Source organism: Coffea arabica, chromosome 9c (genome assembly GCF_036785885.1).
Source record: "Coffea arabica cultivar ET-39 chromosome 9c, Coffea Arabica ET-39 HiFi, whole genome shotgun sequence".
Taxonomy (NCBI): domain Eukaryota; kingdom Viridiplantae; phylum Streptophyta; class Magnoliopsida; order Gentianales; family Rubiaceae; genus Coffea; species Coffea arabica.
The window spans coordinates 40,120,220-40,143,939 of NC_092326.1; the positions used below are offsets into that span (position 1 = coordinate 40,120,220).

At 36.2% G+C, this 23,720-nt stretch overlaps 4 protein-coding genes across 15 annotated transcripts; 2 read left to right on the forward strand and 2 right to left on the reverse strand.

The window, feature by feature from the left end:
* Positions 1-292: 292 nt before the first annotated feature.
* Positions 293-5,336, reverse strand: LOC113708745 (flavin mononucleotide hydrolase 1, chloroplatic). Of its 3 annotated transcripts, none has more exons than XM_027231335.2 (7): positions 4,960-5,336; positions 4,662-4,737; positions 4,121-4,172; positions 2,284-2,398; positions 2,139-2,209; positions 1,601-1,688; positions 293-741 (listed from the first exon to the last, which is right to left on the reverse strand). In XM_027231335.2, the coding sequence occupies exons 1-7, from the start codon at positions 5,214-5,216 to the stop codon at positions 588-590; spliced, it is 813 nt and encodes a 270-aa protein (XP_027087136.1). In that variant the 5' UTR covers positions 5,217-5,336; the 3' UTR covers positions 293-587. The 3 variants fall into 3 exon arrangements, with proteins under 3 accessions (XP_027087136.1, XP_071921175.1, XP_071921176.1); XM_072065074.1 differs by having other exon boundaries at positions 4,662-4,750; positions 4,960-5,196; XM_072065075.1 differs by lacking the exons at positions 4,121-4,172; positions 4,662-4,737 and having other exon boundaries at positions 4,960-5,121.
* A 1,440-nt stretch (positions 5,337-6,776) lies between these two features.
* On the forward strand, positions 6,777-13,493 carry LOC113708742 (uncharacterized). Of its 2 annotated transcripts, none has more exons than XM_027231327.2 (6): positions 6,777-6,935; positions 8,360-8,460; positions 10,021-10,098; positions 10,246-10,317; positions 11,153-11,253; positions 12,243-13,493. In XM_027231327.2, exons 1-6 carry the CDS (start codon positions 6,912-6,914, stop codon positions 12,827-12,829), a joined length of 963 nt encoding a protein of 320 aa, XP_027087128.2. In that variant the 5' UTR covers positions 6,777-6,911; the 3' UTR covers positions 12,830-13,493. The 2 variants fall into 2 exon arrangements, with proteins under 2 accessions (XP_027087128.2, XP_027087129.2); XM_027231328.2 differs by having other exon boundaries at positions 6,918-6,935; positions 10,026-10,098.
* Positions 13,494-13,620: 127 nt separating this feature from the next.
* Positions 13,621-20,375, reverse strand: LOC113708737 (uncharacterized). Of its 2 annotated transcripts, none has more exons than XM_072065006.1 (9): positions 19,570-20,375; positions 18,632-18,723; positions 17,770-18,470; positions 17,210-17,280; positions 15,791-15,880; positions 15,455-15,649; positions 15,245-15,343; positions 14,313-14,439; positions 13,621-14,152 (listed from the first exon to the last, which is right to left on the reverse strand). In XM_072065006.1, exons 1-9 carry the CDS (start codon positions 19,933-19,935, stop codon positions 13,989-13,991), a joined length of 1,905 nt encoding a protein of 634 aa, XP_071921107.1. In that variant the 5' UTR covers positions 19,936-20,375; the 3' UTR covers positions 13,621-13,988. The 2 variants fall into 2 exon arrangements, 1 of the variants encoding a protein (XP_071921107.1); XR_011821054.1 differs by having other exon boundaries at positions 14,098-14,152; positions 14,313-14,444.
* Positions 20,376-20,386: 11 nt separating this feature from the next.
* LOC113708738 (uncharacterized) lies at positions 20,387-23,399 on the forward strand. Of its 8 annotated transcripts, XM_072065008.1 has the most exons (6): positions 20,387-20,532; positions 20,660-20,741; positions 21,258-21,437; positions 21,827-21,975; positions 22,057-22,115; positions 22,937-23,399. In XM_072065008.1, the coding sequence occupies exons 3-5, from the start codon at positions 21,309-21,311 to the stop codon at positions 22,097-22,099; spliced, it is 321 nt and encodes a 106-aa protein (XP_071921109.1). In that variant the 5' UTR covers positions 20,387-20,532; positions 20,660-20,741; positions 21,258-21,308; the 3' UTR covers positions 22,100-22,115; positions 22,937-23,399. The 8 variants fall into 8 exon arrangements, with proteins under 8 accessions (XP_071921109.1, XP_027087121.1, XP_027087123.1 ...); XM_027231320.2 differs by lacking the exons at positions 20,387-20,532; positions 22,937-23,399 and adding an exon at positions 22,725-22,874 and having other exon boundaries at positions 20,547-20,741; XM_027231322.2 differs by lacking the exon at positions 20,387-20,532 and having other exon boundaries at positions 20,552-20,741; positions 22,954-23,399.
* Positions 23,400-23,720: the final 321 nt, after the last annotated feature.

The window sequence follows — 23,720 nt, forward strand, 5'->3', positions numbered from 1 at the left end:
TTTTTTCCCAACTCTTCTCCTTGTTCTGCAGAATTACTTTAGAGGCTAAAGAACAAGAACAGGGACAAAAGCAGATTAGGGAAGACCCAAAAGAAAGAGTCCTTGGAAGTTGTCCACACTCAAAAAAGAGTCCTTGGGAAGACCCTAGTTCGTTGGGCCTTTGCTGCAGGATTAGGGATACCGGCTCCTGGATACCAGAGTATAAACTCAATGTCCTAGGGAAAGTGAAAGGCGAACTGCTTAATTTGAGGTTGATGCTACTACTACTGTTTCTTTCTTCAACAAAAGAAAATAAGAAATCCAAGTGAATTGATTCTTTATGTGCAATGTACCAGACCATGAGAACATGCAAAGAGTGGATAATATCTTGTAACAGTAAATAAACGCATCAGAAAAGGAAGCACACCGCAGGACCAAGAAAAGAACATAAAGGTTCCACCGATAGGCCCTTGATATCTTTGCTGTCATTTTGGTGAGAACCGACTTCTTCAATGCTCTTCCAGGAAAAAAATGTACACCATCTTTGGTAAAAGGAACATATGGGAAAAAGAGGAACAGACAGATGAAGTTTGGGAAACGAAAAGTTGTTAGTCCAAAACTTCAGCTGCATCTTGATTTTCATTGGGTTCATTCATTGAAATGTCAATGCCATGGATTGACAAATCTTTGCGCAACAAATCCGCATTCTTGAATTGAATACCTGTGAAACCAGCTTCAATTGCTGCCTCGACATTCCTCATCCTGGTGCAAACATCATTCATTCATCAGTCACTGCACATTGCAAGAACCACACACACACAAACTCTTTCTCGAGCACAACCATTTACAAACAGAGATACTGCTAAATGAGCGAAAAGAAAGCAGCTAGATGTGCTGCAGGAAAGATATTGAACCAGCTAGTTTTCTTTGTTAACTCGCATGGAAATTGATGAATCAACATTCAGTCATCATTTAACACATTTAATTGGCAAACCACAAAGAAATCAGATGTATGAGATTAAGTACAACATGTATAACAATAGTTGCCCAAAGAAGTATGGAGAAAGAATGCCAACTCTTAAATGCAAAATGTTACATAACATATGACAATACAGAGAGATCCTCCTTTTCAACCTTCTGTCAGTCCAAACATCACTTTGAGATTATGAATTGCAGTTTATAAAAGCATGCCCATTTCACAATTAAGTGTTATAAGAATACTAATGTCTTGTACAAAACAAACATGTATGCCAGGTCACTGTGCTTTTCAATAAAATATGCACTATGCTTTCTTTTTTCTGCGTTTTTATTTTTCCTTTCATTTGAGTTGTGGTACATAAAGTGAAATGCTTGGCTGACACAGCTGTCACCTTCCTGCCAGCCTTTACAGGTAAAGAGGAGAGAAGAAAGAAGCGGTAAAAGTAATATTACTTTGTGTATCCAAAAGTTCCTAGCTAGCTGAATCTAAAAAACAGTGCACGTCTGTAGTGACTGATATACCAAGCTGTACAGTGCGATGCAAAAAAATACTTACTTATTGACAAAGTCCAGTGCCCTCATTAGTGTCTGTTTCTAATTTTTACGTGAACCTGATACAGACCACTTTGATAAAGAACTATACCTGTCATCAATGAAAATACAACTTGCTGGATCAACCTTAAGGCAGTTGAGAACTTCTAGATAAAATTGAGCTTCAGGCTTTCTTTTTCCTGTATTCAGGAAAAAACAGCAATCAACATCGTAAAACAAAAACAATAAGTGGAGAGAGAGTTTTTTTTTTTTTTTTTTTTTTTTTGGGGGGGGGGGGGGGGGGGGCGGGGAGTGGCTAACTTCTGAGTTCTTACCACTCTAAAGGCTAAAGAGCATATTGCAGAAGTTATATAAGAATCTTAGGTGGAAATTCTAATAGAAAAATTAGAGTCTAAGAGAATGAAGAGAATTTTCCAAAGAAACACCAAGTCTGAAGCACAATGATCCCCTTTCTGAAGAAGCAGTATCATAACACAAACTGGCTTAACTGCTACAGCCTCAGATACTTATTTAAATTCTCAAAATTTGAACTGAAGAGAATGATCTGTCCTGAATGTGAGGCAAACCACATCATCAATGCACTAGAAAAAGGGAGCAGAAAGGTGAAAATTTTCAGAGCACTAAGATACCAAATATACATGAACAGAATGTCCAGGATAAGTAGGTAGACAGTTTTAGCTTGTCCTCAATCATCTTATACCTGCAGAGAAGGAAAAAATCCAGTTGTGATTTGAAAGAATTGTGCTTTTAGCAAAATTTGCAATTAAGACATACCAAATAGGATAATTTGTGAAAGCATGCATTTCGTAGCCATCTTTCTTCAAAGCACGAAGCAACTCTTCAACACCATCTATGTAGAGATATCCTCTTTTCATACAGTTTTTTAGGCCTGCAATAAAAGTTCGAATCCTGTTCATCAAAAAAGGAAGAAAAGAACTACAGAAGGCAAATAAAAAGCATCATCCAAGGGCTTAGTATAACTCTAGAAGAAAAAATCCCTAACAATATTTTCTTTGAGGTTCAAGGTTGAGAATATCATGTAGCTTATGCTGAGGAGTAGCCAGTAATTTTCCCCTCTACTAACCAAAAGTTACTGACAGAAATTATATTCATAGCCTTTCAACAACTCTTGTTAACAAGTCTTTGAATAAGGACTTACCCTCCTTGAAATGATTTAGATCCCAAGTTCTCAATGAAAAACAACTACCCCATGGAATTTAGAAAAGAAAAAAATTGAAAGGAAAAATTCACATGAGCCTATAAACATGGAGTCATGCATATGCATGCGGATATTCCGTATGCCTGCCTCCCGTTAAATCTAATCTTATCTTATTATCCTTCATCCCTTAGGCTTGCTTGTCAAGGGAGATTTGAGACCATCGATACAAGGCTACTCATGAATGCCTGCTGATCCTTTATGTGTAAATCAGTGGTGAGGTTATAAAGCTATCATAGTTTATTTCTTACTGTTCATTTAATTAAACTGTCTAGTCTGAGGGCATCAGTCTGCTGCATGTCTGAAGTTTCCAGTGACTTAGAAATCTAGTTCTTGCTATAGTAGTACAATTCTAAAGGCTCAGGTTTTAGAAATTATCTGCAAACTTGGCTTTTGCTGCAATTTTTGTTTATTATGAATGGTGGAAGGAAGAGAAAACCATATTCACACATTACTAAAGGACTCCACCGGCTCTTCCAAAAGGAATCCGAAGCACAGTAAGAATGCTAAGCATATTCAGAAGGAGAGCTCAATAAACAAGTGAATTCAACAAACACTATGCTTGATTTCACATATCCCAGAAAGTCTTTCTTACTTACTATTCTGGTTTTTCCTGATATAACAATAGAGGGTAGAGAGTTTCTGTATATAAACATTTTCAGGAGGGTTTATCCCTTCTTTAGAAAAGTTTAAACCCTATCTTGCCCTATCAAATCCATCAGAGTACAAAAGCATATGCCACTGCTAAAAGATTCAGCTGAGAAATGAAAGCTGTAATAATTGCTATAGATACCCAGTTCTGAAGACCCAAGTAGTCACATGTTTAAAAAAAAAAACAAAATTGATCTGTTAGTATGGACTGTGTTGATAACTTTTCCTTCATTAAACATCGACATACTCATTTCCTGCTTTACTTTTGCCTCCTTGCCATACATGCTGAGTTACTAGCTTAATCTTAGACACAATACTTCCAGTGCTGCAGCATACAGAGAAAGTACATTCTACTCAAAACAAATGTGAACGCGATTTATGCACTTTTTGGAAAATAAAAATGAGAAGAAATCTCCCCAACTATATATCATTAAAAACAGAAGAATTAGATAAGTTTCCCAACTGTAGTTTATCAAGCACCAATGTCAGTTTCATTTCATTAGGGGAAAGGTAGTAACCTGGGACAATTGCAGAAGCTTTTGAAATGTTTAGAAATGTGTAAAGGTTACTGACATTATGTTTTCCCAAAGGGAGAGGTTGTATCATTCAACAATGGCAAACTTCTGAACGGTTGAGTTACAATTCCAAGCAAAGTTGACTAACACAAAGTTATCCAAAAGTGCCAATCCAGGTACCAATTACATTTCATCAAACCTAAATTTAGCCACGAAAGTTGTTAATCACCTTCCAAGTCGAAAGACCTCCCGTCTTTAAAAAATTTCCTGGCCAGCTCTGGCTGAGAGAAAAGAGGTTTAAATAGTAAAGTAAGAAGCATTAGAATTAAAAAATTCACGAAACTTCAATGTAGGGTCCAAGTAAATGCACTTACTACTGCATATATTCCCTTTCAGCACGATGAAAGGATAGCATACTCAAACTACAGATGCTTCTAGTTAAAAAATGGCTGATGGTAATAGAAAGAGTAACATGATTCACCTTTAAAGTTGTATAACAAGATAATTACTTGTTTCTCTAGGCTTATACACCCTTGCAGCCTCATAATAATAGTATCCCCTTTATCATAAAGTGTTACCTTTTCCAAAAAAATTAAATGAACACAAAAAACCCCACAATTTTAATCTAATGGATTAACGGTTTTACAAATACCACTAGGATGTGTCACTTAATTTGTAGATATGAGTGTTACTACGAAAAACACATCAACATCACATCAACATACTCCAAAGTAATTGTTTAAAAAAAAATCATCTTTTTGGTTATGTACCTCATCTATGAGACCCTTTTCAAATTCAATCCAGGGAGTTGGGTCCTTGCATTCCAATAATTCCTTCATAGACATTCTGAACACAAAATCTCAAAGAATTGGCAGCCAATAAAAAACAAAAAATTAGAACCAGAGTCACCCTTTACAAGTCTAACACGAACAACAACAAAAGAAGAATCATACGAGCATTGAAAACTTAACAGCCCACAGAACTATATCTCCCGATTACAAAATTGAATAACGGGATCCCAAAAGATCAAAACTTGGACCGTATAGCACAGCAAAGAAAAGAAAATACCGGAAGAATGCAGGGACATCCTGGTAAAATGGGTCAAGAACGATTGTATCCATTACATCAAACAACAAGATGGGCAGCTTTCTTCCACTGGTGTAAGCATTACTGATATTAGAGGTGGTGGTGGCCGCGGTGGTAATACTACTGTTGCTCAGAGCCATTTGAGCAGAAATTTTATGGGTTGGTTTTACAATCAGAGAAGAAGTAAACGAGGAAATGAAAGGCTTCCATATTGATGATGATGGTAAAGCAGCCGCCATTCCATCAGCTTCTCTTCTTGCAAGCGTTAGCTGTTACTGATAATACCAGTGGTCCCTTTTTTTTTTTTTGGCCCCTTACAAGTAGTCGTGCTTTGCCGATAATGTGCAAAGGTGTGTTTGCTTTGCTGCCTTGCTTGGCTCACAAAATATTTGTGTCCGCAGGGGAAAATTCAAAATAGTCTCACCCAAAATTGATATTGGTACCCTCCAATTTGTTATAACATCTCTTTGTTTTTTTAAACTACCTCTATAGTATAAATAGATAAAAAAAAAATGTTCATGTAATTTATTTCGATTACACTTTGAGAGAAGATAGAGTTTTTGCAACTATAATAAAAGATAAGAACATTTATACGTGTAGGAGTGTCGACAAGCAAACGTGAATATCGAATTTTATCCTATCAGTAATAATACAGAATAATTAAATTTAGATGATAAATTATGCTAATCCCTCTTAAAATTTGTCAAATCGAGGGTACCATGTGTTTAGTTTCCCCAATTTTGTGATTTTGAGATAATATTAGAAAGCATAGGATTTTCTTTTTCAAAATTTCATAATTTTTTGATAAAAAATAAATTTCATTAACGAATTAGTGAAAATCATTGAACGTGATTTGATTTATATTACTATCCTAATGACAAATAAAATACGCATGAGAGCGGATACAATAGATCTAATGAAAAATAACGAAATTTTTTTTTAAATTATCTTCTAATAAGATAAATCATTGCAACTCACTTCTGTGCATATTACAATTGACAGATCTACTAATAAGATTGACTTAAACTCCTATAATGCAATAATGGTGATGAGATATGTCAAGAGACCCAAAACCTAGAAAAGCTTTAGATTTGATAATTAGATCTATAATAAATTTGAATCTAACAGCAAAAGAAGGGGGAAAAATGAAAATTTTACTATAAATTTCTAGAAAAAAAAAAAGAAGAAAATTCTCATTAGGAGCCTGTAGGAGAATTGGAGAAGTCACACTAAAAAATTTAGAAGATACTTTATTAAAAAATAAAAGAAAATGAAATTTACAAACCATGATGGTCTCTCTCCAAAAAAAAAGGACCTTATGAAAAAAGGGGAAAGGATAGAAAGAATTTAAAAGTATACTTGTATACTTTTTGGAAGCCTGAATTAAAGATTAATCATTAATGATTAATCTTTAATTCAGGGCACGAGAGATGCTAAATTAACTGATTCAAGGTTCAATGGATGAATGCTTACTCTAACATTGCAATTGAATTTTTGCTTTATAGAGGATTAATGTGACAACTTATAAGTTATTTGAACTAAATCAAACTTTGTCCCTTTAAAGGCTTACTCCTTTAATTTGATTTCCAACAATATTAAGCCAAACTTAAAAACAATTGGAAAATCTTGAACACAGTCCTACCCATTTACTCTAGCTCGTTTATTATAACCTTACTTTAGTCAAATATTAAGTGCAAAAAAGAAAAAAAAATTGTCAGCTGTACCAAAATGCAAATTTTTAAAATTAGGGAGCTTGACTGAAAAATTAAAACTCCTGGGTGGCCACAAACGGGGAATTGTTCAAGAGCCGAATGCTTATTATCAAATTTTTTTTTTAATCGCAATTTCTACTGAGCATTGAAAAGAACCATTCGGTCCAATTGAAGAAAACAACAATCCCAGAACACTCTCAGAGTTTCTTACTCCCTTGTACAATGAGTCTCAACGATTTCGCCATGGTAATTAATTACATATGCTTTCTTGGTAATTCTGCTTTTAAAGTTTCTTTTTTTTTTTGGCTTTTGCTTTTTCTCCTTGGAAAGTGTATAAGAGACGGGCATGTTATTTTGTCCATGGGGTTGCTCCAATTCAACCAAGAACATTGATTAGAGTTTTTTTGTCCATGGGGTTACTGAAAAAGTTGTAATCTTTGCATATTATAAGCAGACTAAAATAAAGTTTGGTAGCCCTGCTGTCTTAGGAAAAATATGTAATTTTGCTGTCTGGAGTAAAAATAGGTAATTTTGCTGTCTGGAATACAAAAAGATGGATGCCCTGTTTCCTTTTTTCTTAATAACAAGTAAAGTAAAGGTATTTTTCTTTTCTTGCTGGGTGAAATAATGTATTATCGAACTTTGCAGCTTTAATTTTCATTATCAAGTTGAAGACTTTGCGACTCTTTGGAGCTTTTTGGCTAATGTAACTGAAACTCGAATATGAACACTCTTCCATGTTCAACGTTCATGGGTTCCATCTGTTGCCAAGTAAACAATTTTACAGTTACTAGTAGTTGAACTTTATGGTGACGGAGCATTGGCTAGAGCTTTATGGACTAATGAAGAATATATGAACCAATGGCTAACTTAAATACATAGAATATAGTGTTACAGCAATTAAATTTAACTGGAGAATTGTTGTGGAATTCGTTTTGTTTGCTCTGCCTTCTATCTTGATTTATTCTTGTGTTGTGTTTTTGTGAAGAAGTGCTTATGATCAGTGGATTGCACTGGCTGGTTGTTATGCATATTTTGCAAAGTGGTTAATTGGGAAATCTTACTTGTTTGAACTCCTTGATGCTGAATTTTCAAATATCTACATGCTGTTAATCTCAACCTTTTACCTTCCGAGTCTCCTCTTTTCCTCTTCTTATTATTATTTTTTTCTCCCCTTGTTTAATGACATCTTATTTTGCTGCATTTTGATCTGTTCTATTCAACAAGGGGAGTTTGTCCCTTACTGGCTTTCCCTTAATATATACAACAGCTACATATTTCTGCAGTCAAAATTTTTTCTTTGTATAAAACTTATTGTTTCGATTAAGATGGACTTTTACTTGTATTTAACCTAATTACACTTTCTTATTGGCTTGGTGCTTCTTTATTGGCATTTTTTATTGGCTTCTTCCTGATGTCATTGTTTTGTTTATATTCATGTCACATTACTGCAAGATATCATCTTATCTGGTGTCTATCTACTACTCGAATTCTTATCAATTGTATTGAGATTTAACAAGTAAACAAACAGGTTGTACTGCTGTTTAGACATAATATCTGTATCCCAAGATCTTATGCTGGTTTATCTTTTGTCTCAAACACGCAATTCAGTGCTGCATTGTATTATGCTTGCTGTTTTGTGTTGATAATTATAGTGGCATCTTTTGTAGGTTGAAGAGTTGGCTTCTTTAATCAAAGACAATCTTCATTGCAAGCATCTTGTTCTCTCTGTGGAAGCAGCCCTGGTGGATTTCCTTCAGGATGATACAAGGTAACATTCAGCTGACACCATAATGAATGGTTGCTTGTAAGTTTCTATGAGTAATAACCTTCTTTTTGTTTCTGAAAATTGTGAAACTGGAGATTGACATTGCTGAAATCTGAATCGACTCAGAAAGAGCACTCTCTTGACACAGCCTTGTACTGGTAGAGTTGCAATGTCCAGAATTATGGCTGCATGGCACAGTCACAGTCTGCACATATAATAACTAGAAATGGGAGACATCAGATGGCTAAAGGGGCAAATTTTAATCGATATAGTTGGGATTTAGATGTTTGACTTTTATATTGGTTCATACTTAAGCTCTTGAAATCATTGCTAGATATTACAAGAAAGAAACAAGTCAAAAAGATGGCTTCTTGTGTAAATCCGTGGACTTGAGAAATGTTCTTGAGTACTCATGTTTGTTGAACCATTTTATATACCAAAAAATAAGTATTGAGGCTAATAACGAGTTCAGTAAGGGCAAATATGGCACTAACTGGCCATAATTTGATCTTGTTGAAGTCTCTGTAGTAGTAGTTTCAGAACAACTTCCTCTCTGAATCTAATAGATATGAGCTTCTTTGCTGAAATGAATGTCAACATATTCCATTCCCTGAGAGTGAGAGGAAGTTGCTTAACATCGGTGACGTTATATAATGATGAGAATTCTTGTTAGCACGTTAGTGAATTCCAATCAATTCATGAAGGATCTGGAAATGTTATATAATGTAGACTAGGGATACATGCAGCATATATCATTTTTGACACTCATGGCTTTGGTAGAGTGTTGACCCTTTTTCCACTCGATGTGACATGACTTCCAGTTGGGTTAAGTATAGCAGATTTAAATGCTTGCAAATGATTTCAAGTTGTCAATTTATTTCGAAATCCTGAATTTTGTAAATTAGTAAATTTAGGAATGCTAATTTTTTTTTTTTAGTTTTTCTATAAACTGATTGTTATAGAGTGGTTGTGTGTTTGATTTGAATATGTTTCTTTACTCTTTTGATTTGCTGATCCTCAAAAAGATTTCTTATGTGCATGCACCTAAAAATGGAAGTGGAGTTGTATTTGAAGGATTTCGGTCGGGAATTCTCTGTTAAAATTTTCAGTTTTTTGGAGTTACATAATATTGAGTTAGATGTTGGTATTTACTGCATTTGGCTACGGGACCTTTTTCTTTTTCTTAATTCACCCTTATGTAAGTGATGCTCTTCTAAGTCTATATTTAGTGGTGAGATTTTTTATTTCAGAAGTGTCCTAGGACCTTAAGTACTTTCTAGCTGGTAGTCCATAGTAGGTTGCTAAATGGTCTGCTATCTCTTTTTAATGGGTGACTTTCAGTTCTTTTCACCCATTAGAGAGAGAGAGAGAGAGAGAGGTTGCTAAATGGTCTGCTATCTCTTTTTAATGGGTGACTTTCAGTTCTTTTCACCCATTATTCCTTCGTTGCAATGACCATTGATTTCCTTTCTCTTAGTTTGCCGCTTCAAATCCTGGAAAATATGGTCAAAGACATTAGAGGAGTTTATGAAAATATAATGGAGTTAATCATGTTATATGCAGTTCAGACGGGGTTTTGGAGCTAGAGCCAATGGATTCCTACAGTCGCCTTCTCTTGCATCGTCTAGCTGATATTTTCGGGTATTAAATTTTCAAACCTTTTCTGAGGTTATTTATGCCACTGTCCTCTTGTGTGATAGTGGATGCCTTAGCTATTGACTTTTTGATTTTTCTCCAGCTTATGGTATTGTTTGATTTTGAAGAGAGGTTATGGTTGTATTGTGGCAGGTTTTCTCATGAATCAGTTGGTGAAGGAGAAGCAAGACACTTAGTTTTGGAGCGATGCTCAGAGACATCAATGTATGCAATACAGTGGTGATTATCAAAAGTCCTTAAATAGCTGAAAGAAAACGTTTGCTGATTGTGGTCACTTGAAACATGAAACTTTAGCTTGATTATGGCTTATCATCTGAGTTGCATATGAAGCAATTCCTTGAAAGCATTAGCTAGCCTTCAAAATGTTTTTACCGATAATATTTCAGCTAGGTACTCTAGGTCGAGGATGATACTCAGTCTTGTTCAGAACTTGCGATGTGAATATTAACTGGGACTTCGGAAAGAAAATTTTAGTCTGCATGGGTGCAAAACTAAGTAGAGAATCTTGACACTGGAAATAGGGAAGCTGGTTTTGAGGTCATGTAATGAATTTTGCATGCATTTAGTTGGAAAAGAAAGTTTATGCTGATTTAAGGAGCACTTGTGATGGTTTGTCATAAGACCTGGACATGGATGTTTCTAAAGGCTGATCCGGCCAATAGCATCCTAAATTCTTTCCAAGTCCTTCAGAGTTTAACATTATTCTCAATGCTTTAGATTTTAAGGCTCTAATACTCTAACCAGCTAGTGCGGATTCTTGAGCACTTCTTTAACTTGTTTTCAGCCAATAATGAATCTTGAATGGTTTGGGGCTGCACAAAATGCTGGCCATTTTGCCACATATTTAAAGACTTTTATAGTATTATATTGAAGCTTATTTTGAGAGCATATCTCCAGTTTTTTATTAAATTAAAAAACAATCCAGTGTCTGCTTTTCTAAGGTTGAAGATTTAGCTGGTAGGTATGAGTTTTTTTTTTTTTTTTTTTTAGCTTCAGGTACAAGCTTCATTTCTGATAAGCCCTAGTATTTGATTTGCAGACCTTCCATCCTTGTCAGTGATCTACTGTGGCAGTATGATGAATTGCTGCCAACCCCAAAATTTCTGGAAGTATTAGAGAAGAAGAAAGCAGATCAACCAGGTATGGATTTTTTTTGCAGCTAACATTGAAATTGCATAATGGACCAAGTATTTAAGTTTACCTATTCAGCAACATGTGCATAAGTAGTAGGACTTGTATTGTTCTACATTGGTGCTATTCAGATCCTCGTAAGAAACAACGCACATAACAAAAAACACTTCATGTCTGTCAATTGCTATGAATTTTTTTCTTGAAAAACTTCTTGCTCTAGTTATTTGTAGTAGACGAAATGTTTGTTCCCAATTCCACATTTTAGTGCTAAGCACACACAACAGTGTGTTAGAAGTTCAGTTGGCTTTGATGTTGCTTGGTTTTGACACCACTGCACTGCCTTTTTTTGAATTTGTGCCTATTGCTGTATTGTGGAATTAGTTTGAACTAACCTCAATCGTCTTTGTTATGATTTTTTAGCCTGTTTATTTGCAAGATATCTGGATCTGTCATGAGGCATGAATTTGAATTCCTTGGAAATCAATGTTGTGAAGACTTTCCTGAATGCTGCCTGATTTGGGTTATGTGTAGAGTACTATTCCATTTTTCTGCAAACTCTTGGTTGCTTATTCCTAATGGTACTTTCCTGTCTTTTTTATTTCATTTTTTCTTTTTCAATGAAGAGCAAAATAATATAGTTTTAAGCTAAAAATATATCAGAGCCATATAGGTCATTTTTTAACTTTTTAATGTTTTGTAGTGATATTAAATGGTTGTGTAATAGGATTAGATTTTTTTAAAAAAATTTTACAATTTTTTAATATAGAAAAGAGGTCCTGCATTCTTGATTTGCACAGACCAACAATTGTATCTCGCTTGACTGCTACTTTGCATGGTTCATCTTCAACAAGTCCTGCATTGCAATGATCTATTTTCTTGCTTTTAGTTGACATGAATTCGTTTTCAGATGACTTCCCTGCATATATTATTTATTGGGTAGAATATGTGTGAGTTTGTAAATCTAGTCTTATTCAAGTGTAACATGCTCGTGTGTGCAGGGCTGAATGCAGAAACACCAAGGCCTGAACTTTCTCTTGAGGAGAGAGAAGCAGCTTATTTGGCAGCTCGTGAACGCATTTTTGCTGTTGATGAATGTAGAACAGGAGAGCTGGTAGAGCAAAGGCCACCAAAGAATCCTACCGTTGCCCGCCGAATGATAGCACATGCTCTTGGACAAAGAATTAAGCCACACAATCATGATACCTCCTCTAGAGAGCCTAATGCTAATGGAAAACAAGCTAAAAATATGATGGTCCAAAATGAGGAGGATGACAACTTCAATTCAGGCGTTGAAGTTTACACTGAGAAAAGTGTCATGCCTGACAAAAATCTGAGTTCAATTGGCAAGAAAAATGAATTGAGGCTCAGTGACAGTGAATCATCACATTCTGGTTTTACCATACCCAAAGATAATATTGATAGACCTAGCAAATTGAGTTCCCCTGGCACACAAAGTGATCAGGCTAATATTCGCAAGGACAACCTCAGAGAGGAGCATATTGGTGCTGCAAAGAGAATGTTTGTTAATGCTCTGGGATTTCATCCAAGAAATGGCAACTTTTCTAGAACCAGACAAACAAAATGATAGCGGATGACACTGGAGCTAGTCCTCTGACTGATAAAGTCCAGAATGGCATTATTTAGTTCGGTGTGCTTGAAAGGAAACAAGGTAATTTAGACCAACGAATGACGTGGGTCTAGTCCTCTCATCTCTAGTCATCCTTGAAGATTAATGGTGGCTTGTGGCAATTTTACAAATCCACTGGATGATTGGGGTGTGGCAACTCTAGAAATCCACTAGAAGATTGGCTTGTGGCAGCTCGAAAAGTCCACCTGAAGATTTTAGCAGCCTTGATCTACTGCGGTGGATACACTGGGATGTGGTCAGGCACGGCAGTTGGGTGTCTTCCTACGGAACCTGGGTGACAAGCGTGTTGATTTTAAGCATAAGGTTAAGCTGAGATTATTCTTATACATTACTACGCCTTCCCTCTTCAGCCTCCCTTACCGTGTATTTTCTTTGAACAGGTTACGTTTCCTGTACTTTGATCTTTAGGTCTTAGAACTGAGTTTCTATTAGTTTTGACTAATTGTCATCACATTGGCTGCGTTTAGTTGCACTGTTAGCTAGAATATTTATATCTTTGCGGTCTTATAATTGAGGTATTTAGGCAAACTTCAAATGTTTGAATGTAGCCAATAGACATTTCTGCTTAGATATCGAGAACTTTGCAGATTTAGTCCCGAAACTTGGTTGATTGACCAAGATATAGAAAACCAACTCCTCTTGCCTCCGGTTGATTGGCCAGAGGTCTAGAAGGGATTTCATTGATGAGCAAAACTCGTCTCCTTCATCAACTCTTATCAAGATCTGGCTCAGCCAAAAGAAAGAATTTTACACTATAAACCCGTAAAAGAATATCATGATGCAAGGGATCAAGCTAATAAGCTATTCCCTCAATATCATCTGCACTATATGTACGTAATATACAGATCATGCAACAACAATCTTCGCTGCAGTTTTACTCCCTTGTGTCATCCTTCTCATCGCAAGAGAATATGGCACCAAAATCAGCATTTCAATTGGAGCAGATAGTTCCAAGCATCAAATGCTTCACATGTTCTTGTGTCAGTTCAACAATTGTTTCACTCCACATAATTCTGGAATTTCTTGAAACACATTCCAGAGAATTGGCAATCCAAGCAGCAGCGGATTTTTCTCACTAAGGGCAGACATGCGAAAACTATGAGCGACTTCTCAGTGAAGGAGACGACTTCTTTTCGCTTAAAGCATGAAGTATTGACTGAGCAGCGACCAATTTGTCCCTCAGGATGACATTATAATCGTACATATTTTGAAGACTTTTTTGGAGGTCAGCAATATTAACATCACCGGAAGCATTAGATTCTGCAAACATAAAGAAAAATTACAAAAGGAGAAGATATGACACCCACCAGACAACAAAAGATACTGTAAAAGCCAAAGCAACAACCTAAGCAAGTAGAAGTGTAGAAACAATAAGAAAGAAAAGGAAACAAAATTGCAGGTTAAAAAAACAAGAACTCACCAAGAGCTGGAGGCGGCGGAATAGTTAAACCATCCAGAAGGGGAAATGCTTTGTTGACTTCTCCAAGATTTGAACCAACAGTTGAATCATGTTTTACATTTTTTACGTCTTTAAATCCTATCCGTTCCTGAACTAGGATGAGATAAGAATATAAGAATGTCTTCCAGCTTCTGATAGCCAATAAAAACTTCTTCCACAAACTCTCCGGGAAAAACACCAATTGAATATAGAGTGCACATATGGCATAAGTAATGCATAAACAATGACTACAGAAGACGGCAAATAAATTAGACAAAAGCAATTAGAGCTATCACTATACAGTAATCACAAAAATTTTCAGTCACAAACTTCACGACACATTATGAAATCTTGACTAATCTAAATTTCAAGCATATACGTCACATAAGACACTCAACTTCTTATTCTGCTCTTATAGTCCATGAAGGTACTCATTCCTGTGTTCTCTCTTTTGTCATGAGTTGGTCAAATAGATTGTAGGAGATTGGTCAAATAGATGTCTTCTTGCAGATGGGGTCTAGAAAGAGAGAGAGTACACAACAGCATTAAGACTGTAACTAATAATCCATTACAATCCACTTTATCCAAGTATTAGCAGTGGTTTTGACCATCAGAAATGTCATTACCTGTCTATGGCCATTATACTGTAATTATTATTCTATGGCCATTCCAATGTAATTAAGGATATGATCAATGTTTCCAGAAAGATACACAATGTCACACTCTTAGCATTTCTTAATGAAGTCACATACCAAGCTCCTGAAATACTGAGCCAAGCAATATTTCCAAACCAAAAGACAAAAATGACTACAATACAGTTATGGCTTTAAAGAGCAAGTTCCAACAAAAAGTTGACCATGTTAGTCTGTTAAAAAGTCCTATATGTAACAAAGCAAGAAACAGAGATAACTCACGGGCTCACTAGTGGAATATGAGGATCTCTCTTCCTGGTTTGATGTAGGCTTGGTTGAATATTTAGTAACCTGAGCATAGCTGATTTCAGGGACAGCTTGCTGTTGGGTAGATTATCAATTCACTTGGTTAGAAATTTCCAGCTGTTAAATAAGAATAAAACTATATAGGTAGCATCTACTGATGTTACTCTGCCATAATTGATTAACTACCTGATGACTAGGTAGGTTGCTGTTTCTGCTAAAACTGATCATCTCCAAATTTTTATGCTGCCTTGTTCTATGTGATGATTTGCTTTTCTGGAAAGACTCCACCGCAATGCCGCTACAGCATCCTCCATTTCCCACGTTTGTATGGCTGTCATCCAGTGAGCTGCATCCCCATGTATACATCACATATTTCCTCAGCTATTTGAGAACAAATATACAACTAGTTAAACAAACAACTTGAATCATAAGTACAGAATTTCTTGTGTCAATGTAGTATAAAACAGGTTCAACCCAAAATAAGAAAACTTGTTTCTGTTATCTCCATGCAAGAAAACTCACTTTATCCCAACGTTCTTGAGCTTTTCGACGATTTCTGATGTTTCTCATTACACTATCCTCGTGTCGAAGCTTCTTGATCCTGCATTCGAACTGTAAAATAAGATGGTTAGGAAATTCTATGACTCCTTTCTGTTTAGTATAACTGAATAGTCCAAGCATCAAAAGGAAAACTCCTTTCTGTTTAGTAGGAAATTTCAATGTGCTCCATACTGTTTTTCTACCATAAGTACCTTTTTAATTTCCATTATTAAGTTAATTTTAGTGGTCAATCGACACCCGAAATCTAGAACAAAAATTTTGGTCGTTACTAGGGAAAATTTCCAGTGATCACATAGCTCTGAAGATTTGACTGTATAGTAACATAATTGAGGAGGACATGTGAAATGGTTGATAAAGATTAGTTTTACATCAAGGTAACTAAGGATGCAAATCAAATATAAAGAAGAAAGAAAACATATCCGAATATCCTTTTAACAAGATAACGTGGTGGCTCTCTGGAACTATTAAATAATAGACTGATTCATGAATCTCTATCAACCTCTGGTGAATGTCTTCAATCCGCAGCTCAAAACCATATTTCCTTAAACAAAACTGAAACCCATCTGCAAGAATGTTGATGGGGATACTTGTAATTTCTCCTTCAGACTTTCCAATGTTTTCTTTTTCTTTCCTGAAAGGTGTGGTGTGTGTATCAAGGATTACGAAATATGTCTGGCTTTTTGCAACGTTTTTAAGCACAAAATCATGCCAGCAATGTGGGAGAAGGTCTCATTTGCAACTTGCTTTTCCAAACTGTACAGCCACTAAATCTACAAAGGTATCATGCACTTTGTTAACTCATTGGAAAACTACTGGCTGGACTTCTTCAAATTTTATTTTGTAGCAGGAATTTCATGGGAATTTTAAGTCATTATGGCAGTATGTAATACCATAAGACTTCCAGGTATAATGCCTATTTAGCAGGCTTCAAAACCTTAGAGCACGGAACAACTGCAGAATTCCATCAAGCCAATCCTGACTCCTCCAAACTCCAAAAGCCTTTAAAATATATAAAGAAAATGAAAAATTAAGAGAAAAATGATAGACCCATTTGTAAGACGTGCTTTGAATACTTTATCCATCTAGTATTGATGTGGTATTACTCGTCTAATATGATCAGACCTCAAACTTAGAGATGCTACTTTTGATGCAATGCATAACTTTAAGCACAATAAATAATAATCACAGGGTATTTTCTAAGGCTAAGGATCATTTCCCTGAGCTATGATTAAATGATTTTAAGATAAAACTTGGAGGAAAAACAAATTACTAGGATCATTCCCCTGAGCTATGCTCAAACAAAAGAACGCCACAGCATATCAAGTTCATTGGAGATTCATAAGGAAAGCAAAGTGAAATGCTGGATTAAAAAGAACATACTTGCACCAAGAAATAGAAGAAAATGCCAATGCTGAAGCAATAAAGGCCACCCAAATCCGCCAAGAAGCTAACTGCAATCCTTGGAAAAGGAATATAGCATCAAATTATTGACCGAAAAGATTTTATTCAGGTGTGAATCCAAATCACGTTGATAGACAAGCCAGTAGATGTTCCAAAATAGAGCCCAAATCTCCAAAAACGAAATTATTAGAGAAAGCTATAAGCTCCAATCAAACTGTAAGTGCTTCAGGATGCCATAAGAGCATGATGTTGTAAAACTGACAAGAATAGAGGGTGGCACTGAAAAAAGTGAACCAATGCAGAAGATTTTCATGCAATATGGCTTCCTAAGAGAGGGAACACATGCATAATAGGCAGACAACTGGAGAATATAATGAAACTTCACCAATGACACTATAGTTCATATCAGACAATGCAATGCATAATAGCTGCAGCGAGAAAAATTCAGCAAAAAATAGTAGCAAAAGGACAAAGTCAGGCAGCAAAAACAGAATATTCCAAAGAATGAGCGTGACTTAAAAATCAAGATAATCACTCACCAGGCCCCACAGTGTTCTGGCTGTCAATCTCAATAATATAGTCAGAGAGAAAATTGACATACAGGGTGGTGTTGATCAAACCATCATTGGAGTTCTCAAGAGAAGCTCGAAGTTGACTGATATCAGTAAAAGATGAGCCCGGAAGGAAATCATGAAATAAAGGTTGGATGAGCCTTAGATCATGCATATTACGGTAATGTCTAGGAAATAGATTGAATTTCAATATATTTGGCTCTGGCCCCCTAAATGTAATTGGTTTGCTCTGGTCATTGCTATTACTGTTTAATGTTCCACTGACAGAGCTTAAATGCTTCTTATCACCATGCCTTTTAGCAGTTAGTTTGAACTGGTATCCAACAGCAGTAGCAGGATCATTTGGGAGATCAACAAATTGCCATGATATATAGGCAACACCTCGGACAATCTGGCAGTTGTTACACTGAAGGGTGATGGTGGGTCCTGTACTGGTATTCAGGCAAGAAAAGTTGACAAAGCTAGAGAGTGGAGCAACTTTAGAATCAAGGCTTCCTGGATTCCCGGCAACTAATGTCCCAAGCCCACGTAAATTCGAACAGCTCATGCTAGAAATAGTTGTGATATTAAATTCCATGTCATTCACAAAAGAGGTTAAATCAGGTGCATTTATTGCTCTAACACTATGCACTTCCACACTTCTCTTAGATATGACATGGTACAGCAAACTGCAGAAGATAATAAACTAACTGTCATTATCAAAGTACAATAACCATTGGAAAAAAAAAAGCAATTATACCATCACTAACAGAAAGAATGCAGTACGTGGATATAAAATCTTGCAAAAAGAAACTCATTACTACAATGAATAAATAATATCTTTACTCACGCAGCAAACAGACCAATAAAAAGGATCCAACTTGCAATCGAGAAGGTTCCACCAAGCTCTGTTTTGCGCTTCATAACTACCTTCTGGTCATCCTAAAAAACATCACAATATTCATAAACTCATGTAAGCAGTCAGATGTAAAATGAAGTTATCTAAATAATATTGAACTTTTGCATGCCCAAATAAGAGAAGTTACATGTTTCAAATAGGAAGCCAAGATAGTCTAAAACAGATGTCCCACATTGGATGCAATAACAGATAAACTCTTTCAAAAAGATGTACTTTATGCGTTAAGCGGCGATGATGAGGTGTTAACCAAGGTGCTTGTTGAAACGGTGTATTTCACTATGAACTAGCGTTTTAATGTTATCCAACTGGATGTTTATCCCAAGCCATTAGGACATTAGCTCTGATAGTTAACGTGGTTCAAGTATACATACGTGTGTGAATGTTGAAGTATCAGACATCTAGCATCAAAATGTTATTCTAGGCACACGCTAATGGCTTCAACTTTCTATGTCCAACATATAGTTAACATAGAAGCGTATACATACGTGTAAATGTTGAAGTATCATAATCTAGCACCAAAACGTAACTCCAGGCAGCCAATAATAGATTCAATTTTGTATGTCCAGCCACTTGGTTAAGCAAATCACACAATGTCACGTTTGAATTTCACATTTATATCTTGGTTTTGATACTAACTACTCATCTACAAACCTATAATCACATATGCTTTCTCTTTTTCTTTTTAATTTTTTCCCCCAAAACTTGCAAGGAAATAATTGCACCAAAAACAAGTAATTTTATCGCATATACTTCCAAAAAAGTAATAATCCACCAAAAAAACAGCAAATTTGTCGCACATTATGCTTCAATAATTGCAATTTAGCTCTAGCTCTATCTATAGCACAAATCAGCTGAAAGTAAAATCTTACAAGCCAGTGGCGGGTGGCAAAGCAGACATCCAAGCGGCTAATCCACCAGCGGATCATGAACCACGGCGAGCGGCCGTCGCCAAGAGGGCCCACAAGGCGCAAAATCAAGCACAACAACAACCAACTCAGCAGCATCAGAAGCGTAGCCTCAAGAAACACAGCTTGTGATTGAGTGAACTTCTTAATGGAGTCAAAATTGAAGATGGTCATCGGGAAACCAATAGAGTAATCCACCCCTGACTGCATCTCCACCGGCTCCCACCCCAAGAACAGTTGGCAGCTTCTTCTACTTCCATTGAAGATATAACCAGGGTTGCAAGCACAAAAACTTGTATTATACCGGAAAGCATTACTTGGGCATTGCATTATGTTGCTATTTTCTACTAATTAGTTAACGTTTTGGTGCAAAAATCCAATCTTGGGATATGTGTTCTGCTTATTGATGCTTATTTGTTCATTAATAACTTGGGTTTGGGAAATTTTAATGGGGCTTTGAAGTTTCGGTGGAGTTATCAATGAAGTGGAGGAAGGGAAAGAAGGAAAAAGAGAGGAGGAAGAAAAGGATTTCTGGAGAAGTCCAGAAGTAAAGAATGTTTTAGAACTGGGCACAACAAAAGGCGTGATCTTTATTTTAACTTTTTGAGGGATAAGAACTACGGTTGGGGGCCTTAAGTATGATATGTGGGAATTATCAAGGATGGGAAGACAAAAATATATACTGTTGACAGGTAATCAGGCCAAGGAAAGCAAAAAGATGGAAGCAAACTGAACAGAAGCAAAAGCTAAAAGACGAATAGGAGGAGTAGCATAAGAAAATCACGTGCAGGCCAATGCTAGGCACCGTACATTTGTGAATCTTATTGGGGTATACTGTAGGAATTTGATAAGATAATAGGGATCTAAGTGCAATTCTAGCCAGTAATTTTGCTTCTTCGGCACAACCGACACCGGTTCTGTTCTAGAGTTGGTTCCATCTCTCAACTTATTCCTGTCATTTTATCTTTCCCTCTCCGCTCCCTTTCTCTTGGCTGCCCTCAAGCTCTGAACTTTGCAAAAGCTCCTGCATTTACATTGGTTAATTTGTTTGCAGAAAAGGGATACTTTGTTTAATTGTGGCCAAGCTTTATCAATATTTCTGGGCTAAAATCTAAGCTCTTCTTGGATTATATGAGGTCAGTGAGCTGCTTAAACCTTGACCCTCTTGGCATTGCTCTTTAATTAATGATTTCAGTTTTTGGTCGATCAATTGGTGGTCTTTTCATTTGCGTTTTCTTTCTATAAAGAGAATTGTGCATTCCGCTTTTCTCTTTTTCTGGAAAACAAGAATTTGAATACTTTTACAGGAGTGATTTCTTTTAGATAGAATTGAGTTTGAGGGCAAACTCCAATACTGAAAGAAAGGAACTTTTTACATTAACACTTAGGATAACGTGCTGCCCTGGAGTTCCCTCGTTTCAAATTATCACATTTACGCACCATCTTTCCTAGCACAAATTTTTTGGATTATGAAGCAGCAAGAACGTAATCAAAGATTGAATGCACTATAAATTGTAGACAGCACAAAGGTTATGCACTTATGTGTTTGTTGTGGAAATCTTTTTGAGTTAATATGTGGACTGGATAAGCTTGAATCTGCAACTCGTTTTTATTTACAGAATATTCGTACTTTTTTTGCCGTGGGCTTGCAGGTTTGCAGTGTGGTGTGCTTTTGTTGCAAAAGTTGCCAGCTGCAGTCAACTATGCCAGGAAAAGGTTTTCTGAAGGCACTGCCCATATTAGCCACATCGGCTGCTGTGATCCTTGGTGGAGCATTTACTATCTCTGCTGTTACCTCTTCACTTGTTCGATATGGTATCTCAAAGAAAAAGGTACCGAAAATTTCTAACCTTTTGTAAAGTTGTTCCTGCCGAGTGAAGTTCTTGTTCGTGTTGATTTTCATGCGGCTATAGCGTTAAATATGATCTTTGGCTTGATTGCTTCTTGTTAGGAATTAGGAATTTCAAATATGTGCATCTAAAGAAAATGCTTTCCTGTATGCAAGTAAATCTCTGTTTTTGTCCTGTTTGGGTTCAATTCGTAGGCTTTCCTTTTATTCTTTCAGGTTTATAAGAAGTAATAGCACTATGAGTTGCTAAAAGACATTAGTATTATCTTGTGATTGTCTATGTTTGACGTCTCAATGATTCATTGTAGTTTAAGTCTTCAGCCCTATACTGTGTATATGTCGTACTCTTTTACTATTCTTTTTCATTTGCAGGAAAAATATGGAAGGCCTTGTAGGGCATGCAAAGGAAGGGGTTTTTATCCCTGTAAGCTATGCAAAGCAAGTGGTACCATTCAGTGGTCACCATTGTATGATCCTTTGGTTATAAACCCATGTCTTTGCCCCACTTGCGATGGGTTAAAGTGAGTCAGAAAACTAATCATTTTCTTCTCTGTGAGAATGAAATTTTGAGAAGGTTAATTTCTGTTTATTCTTGGTTGTAGGGTGCAACATTGTCTCAACTGTTTGGGATCTGGCTTTGTATAACATATGGGGCTAAAAGGTATCAATTTTTTTGTATTGGTTTATCATAATACTAAATCCATGAAGTGTGTAGATTGTAGAACCTTTTTTTTTTTGTTTTGGTGTGTCAGGACCAACACTCAGGATCTTTTGTTTCTTATGTAGTATTCAGTTAGTCATTCATTTGCCTCTGCTGGCTATGCTGGAATACGAATAGAGTATGTTTGCAGGTTCAATTTTCAGGAATTCAACTTTAGAGACTATGAGACACTCTTGTTGTGCTTGACATAAAAGGCTCGATTGCCCATTCAAAGAGGTTTAGCAGAATGGTCTGCACTAAGATATCTAATTGGTTGCTCAAGGACATTAACATAATTGAGAGTGATTATTCAAGAATACTAGTCACAGACAACAAATTATAGTTTGACCATTGAGTCCTGTATTATAATTCAGTTTTATGGAATTATGAACGCAGCTGGTGCTTCTACATGGTTACCAATTATGGTGCTTATAAAGTGGACATATGTAGATTAATGATTAACATCCTCTTGATCTTAATTTTGCTCTTTGTAGCAAAGGCGTGATTTTCCTTCCATTCACACATGAATTAGAGCTGACAAATAATGTCCGTGTTTGTTGTTTTATGAAGTTTGCTGCAGATAAATTACTTAAATGCTGATGAACTTGGGAATAGTGGCTTTGGTTCTCATGTTATGGACGTTATTCGTGCCCATATGGAGTTCTTTTCTTATTGGCTTATCAGAAAATCCAGAGTATCAATTAAACATGCATCATAAAATGGTCATTCTCAAGTGAAACATAATGGTTATTATCATCTTCTGTTTGTTGTAAACTTAGTAGGTTACAAAGGGGACTAGGATCAGCTCGCAGCTGAGGCAGAGGCACTTGGAAGTCAATGATGAATTATAGCAGTCTTCTGATTTGTGTCACTTGTTGCTGTGTAACACTTATTTGGGTGAAACAACAATATCAAGACATTCACAAAGTGGTGAATTGTACAGTGCAAGCATTGTAGTAAAAGGGTTTTTGATGAAGCCTCATGAAGAAGTTCAAGAAAGTCTCTTGTCATCTACTTCTAGCCACATACAGCTGCTACTAGGACTTCTGATTTGCTGAATCATCGAGATGTTTAATTGACAGTACTTGAAAAAGTCCGCACCAACAAGAAAAATGAAAGAATATGGAAGAGAATTTGTTTCCATTTCGAGGTTCAACTTGTCGAGGCGTTATTTTTTCTTTTTTCCTATTAAGTTGTAGTACACGACATACTTATAAATCCAAAACCCATCTCAGTTAAGGTCTATGAATCACTTGTTACACAGAATCTGTTAGTTTCTTGCTAGAGCTGACAAATAAATCCAAAACCTAGCAGCTTGCCTAACCTCTCCACTAATTGTAATGAAGTTATCGCGCATGCATATACTAGAAGAGAAGAAAGGCAAATCATGAACAAGTCATTGCCGAGTTTGGATGCCCAGTAGGATCGAAGAAGAGTTTTCCACTTGCTACCTAATGATAGCTGGCCCTAGTTTCCTAATGAGGCTGGGGCTGTATACATTCATCTTACGTTAATCTCTGCAAGAATTTTGTACTTTGTTGATAACAAATAAATATACGTGGTTAT

Bases quoted from the DNA above. Each gene is read 5' to 3' on its own strand.
- LOC113708745 (XM_027231335.2), bottom strand. From the start codon at position 5,216: ATGGCGGCTGCTTTACCATCATCATCAATATGGAAGCCTTTCATTTCC. The intron at 4,738-4,959 runs GTATTTTCTTTT...TTTTGTGTTCAG, and splicing joins GATGTCCCTGCATTCTTCCG to AATGTCTATGAAGGAATTAT. The intron at 4,173-4,661 runs GTACATAACCAA...CTTTTCTCTCAG, and splicing joins AAAAGGGTCTCATAGATGAG to CCAGAGCTGGCCAGGAAATT.
- LOC113708742 (XM_027231327.2), top strand. From the start codon at position 6,912: ATGAGTCTCAACGATTTCGCCATG. The intron at 10,318-11,152 runs GTATGCAATACA...TTTGATTTGCAG, and splicing joins CGATGCTCAGAGACATCAAT to ACCTTCCATCCTTGTCAGTG. The intron at 11,254-12,242 runs GTATGGATTTTT...TCGTGTGTGCAG, and splicing joins GAAGAAAGCAGATCAACCAG to GGCTGAATGCAGAAACACCA.
- LOC113708737 (XM_072065006.1), bottom strand. From the start codon at position 19,935: ATGCAATGCCCAAGTAATGCTTTCCGGTATAATACAAGTTTTTGTGCT. The intron at 17,281-17,769 runs GTGAGTGATTAT...CAAGGATTGCAG, and splicing joins CCAGAACACTGTGGGGCCTG to TTAGCTTCTTGGCGGATTTG. The intron at 15,650-15,790 runs GTGAGTTTTCTT...GTTCTCAAATAG, and splicing joins CTCAAGAACGTTGGGATAAA to CTGAGGAAATATGTGATGTA.
- LOC113708738 (XM_072065008.1), top strand. From the start codon at position 21,309: ATGCCAGGAAAAGGTTTTCTGAAGGCACTGCCCATATTAGCCACATCG. The intron at 21,438-21,826 runs GTACCGAAAATT...TTTCATTTGCAG, and splicing joins ATGGTATCTCAAAGAAAAAG to GAAAAATATGGAAGGCCTTG. The intron at 21,976-22,056 runs GTGAGTCAGAAA...TCTTGGTTGTAG, and splicing joins CCCACTTGCGATGGGTTAAA to GGTGCAACATTGTCTCAACT.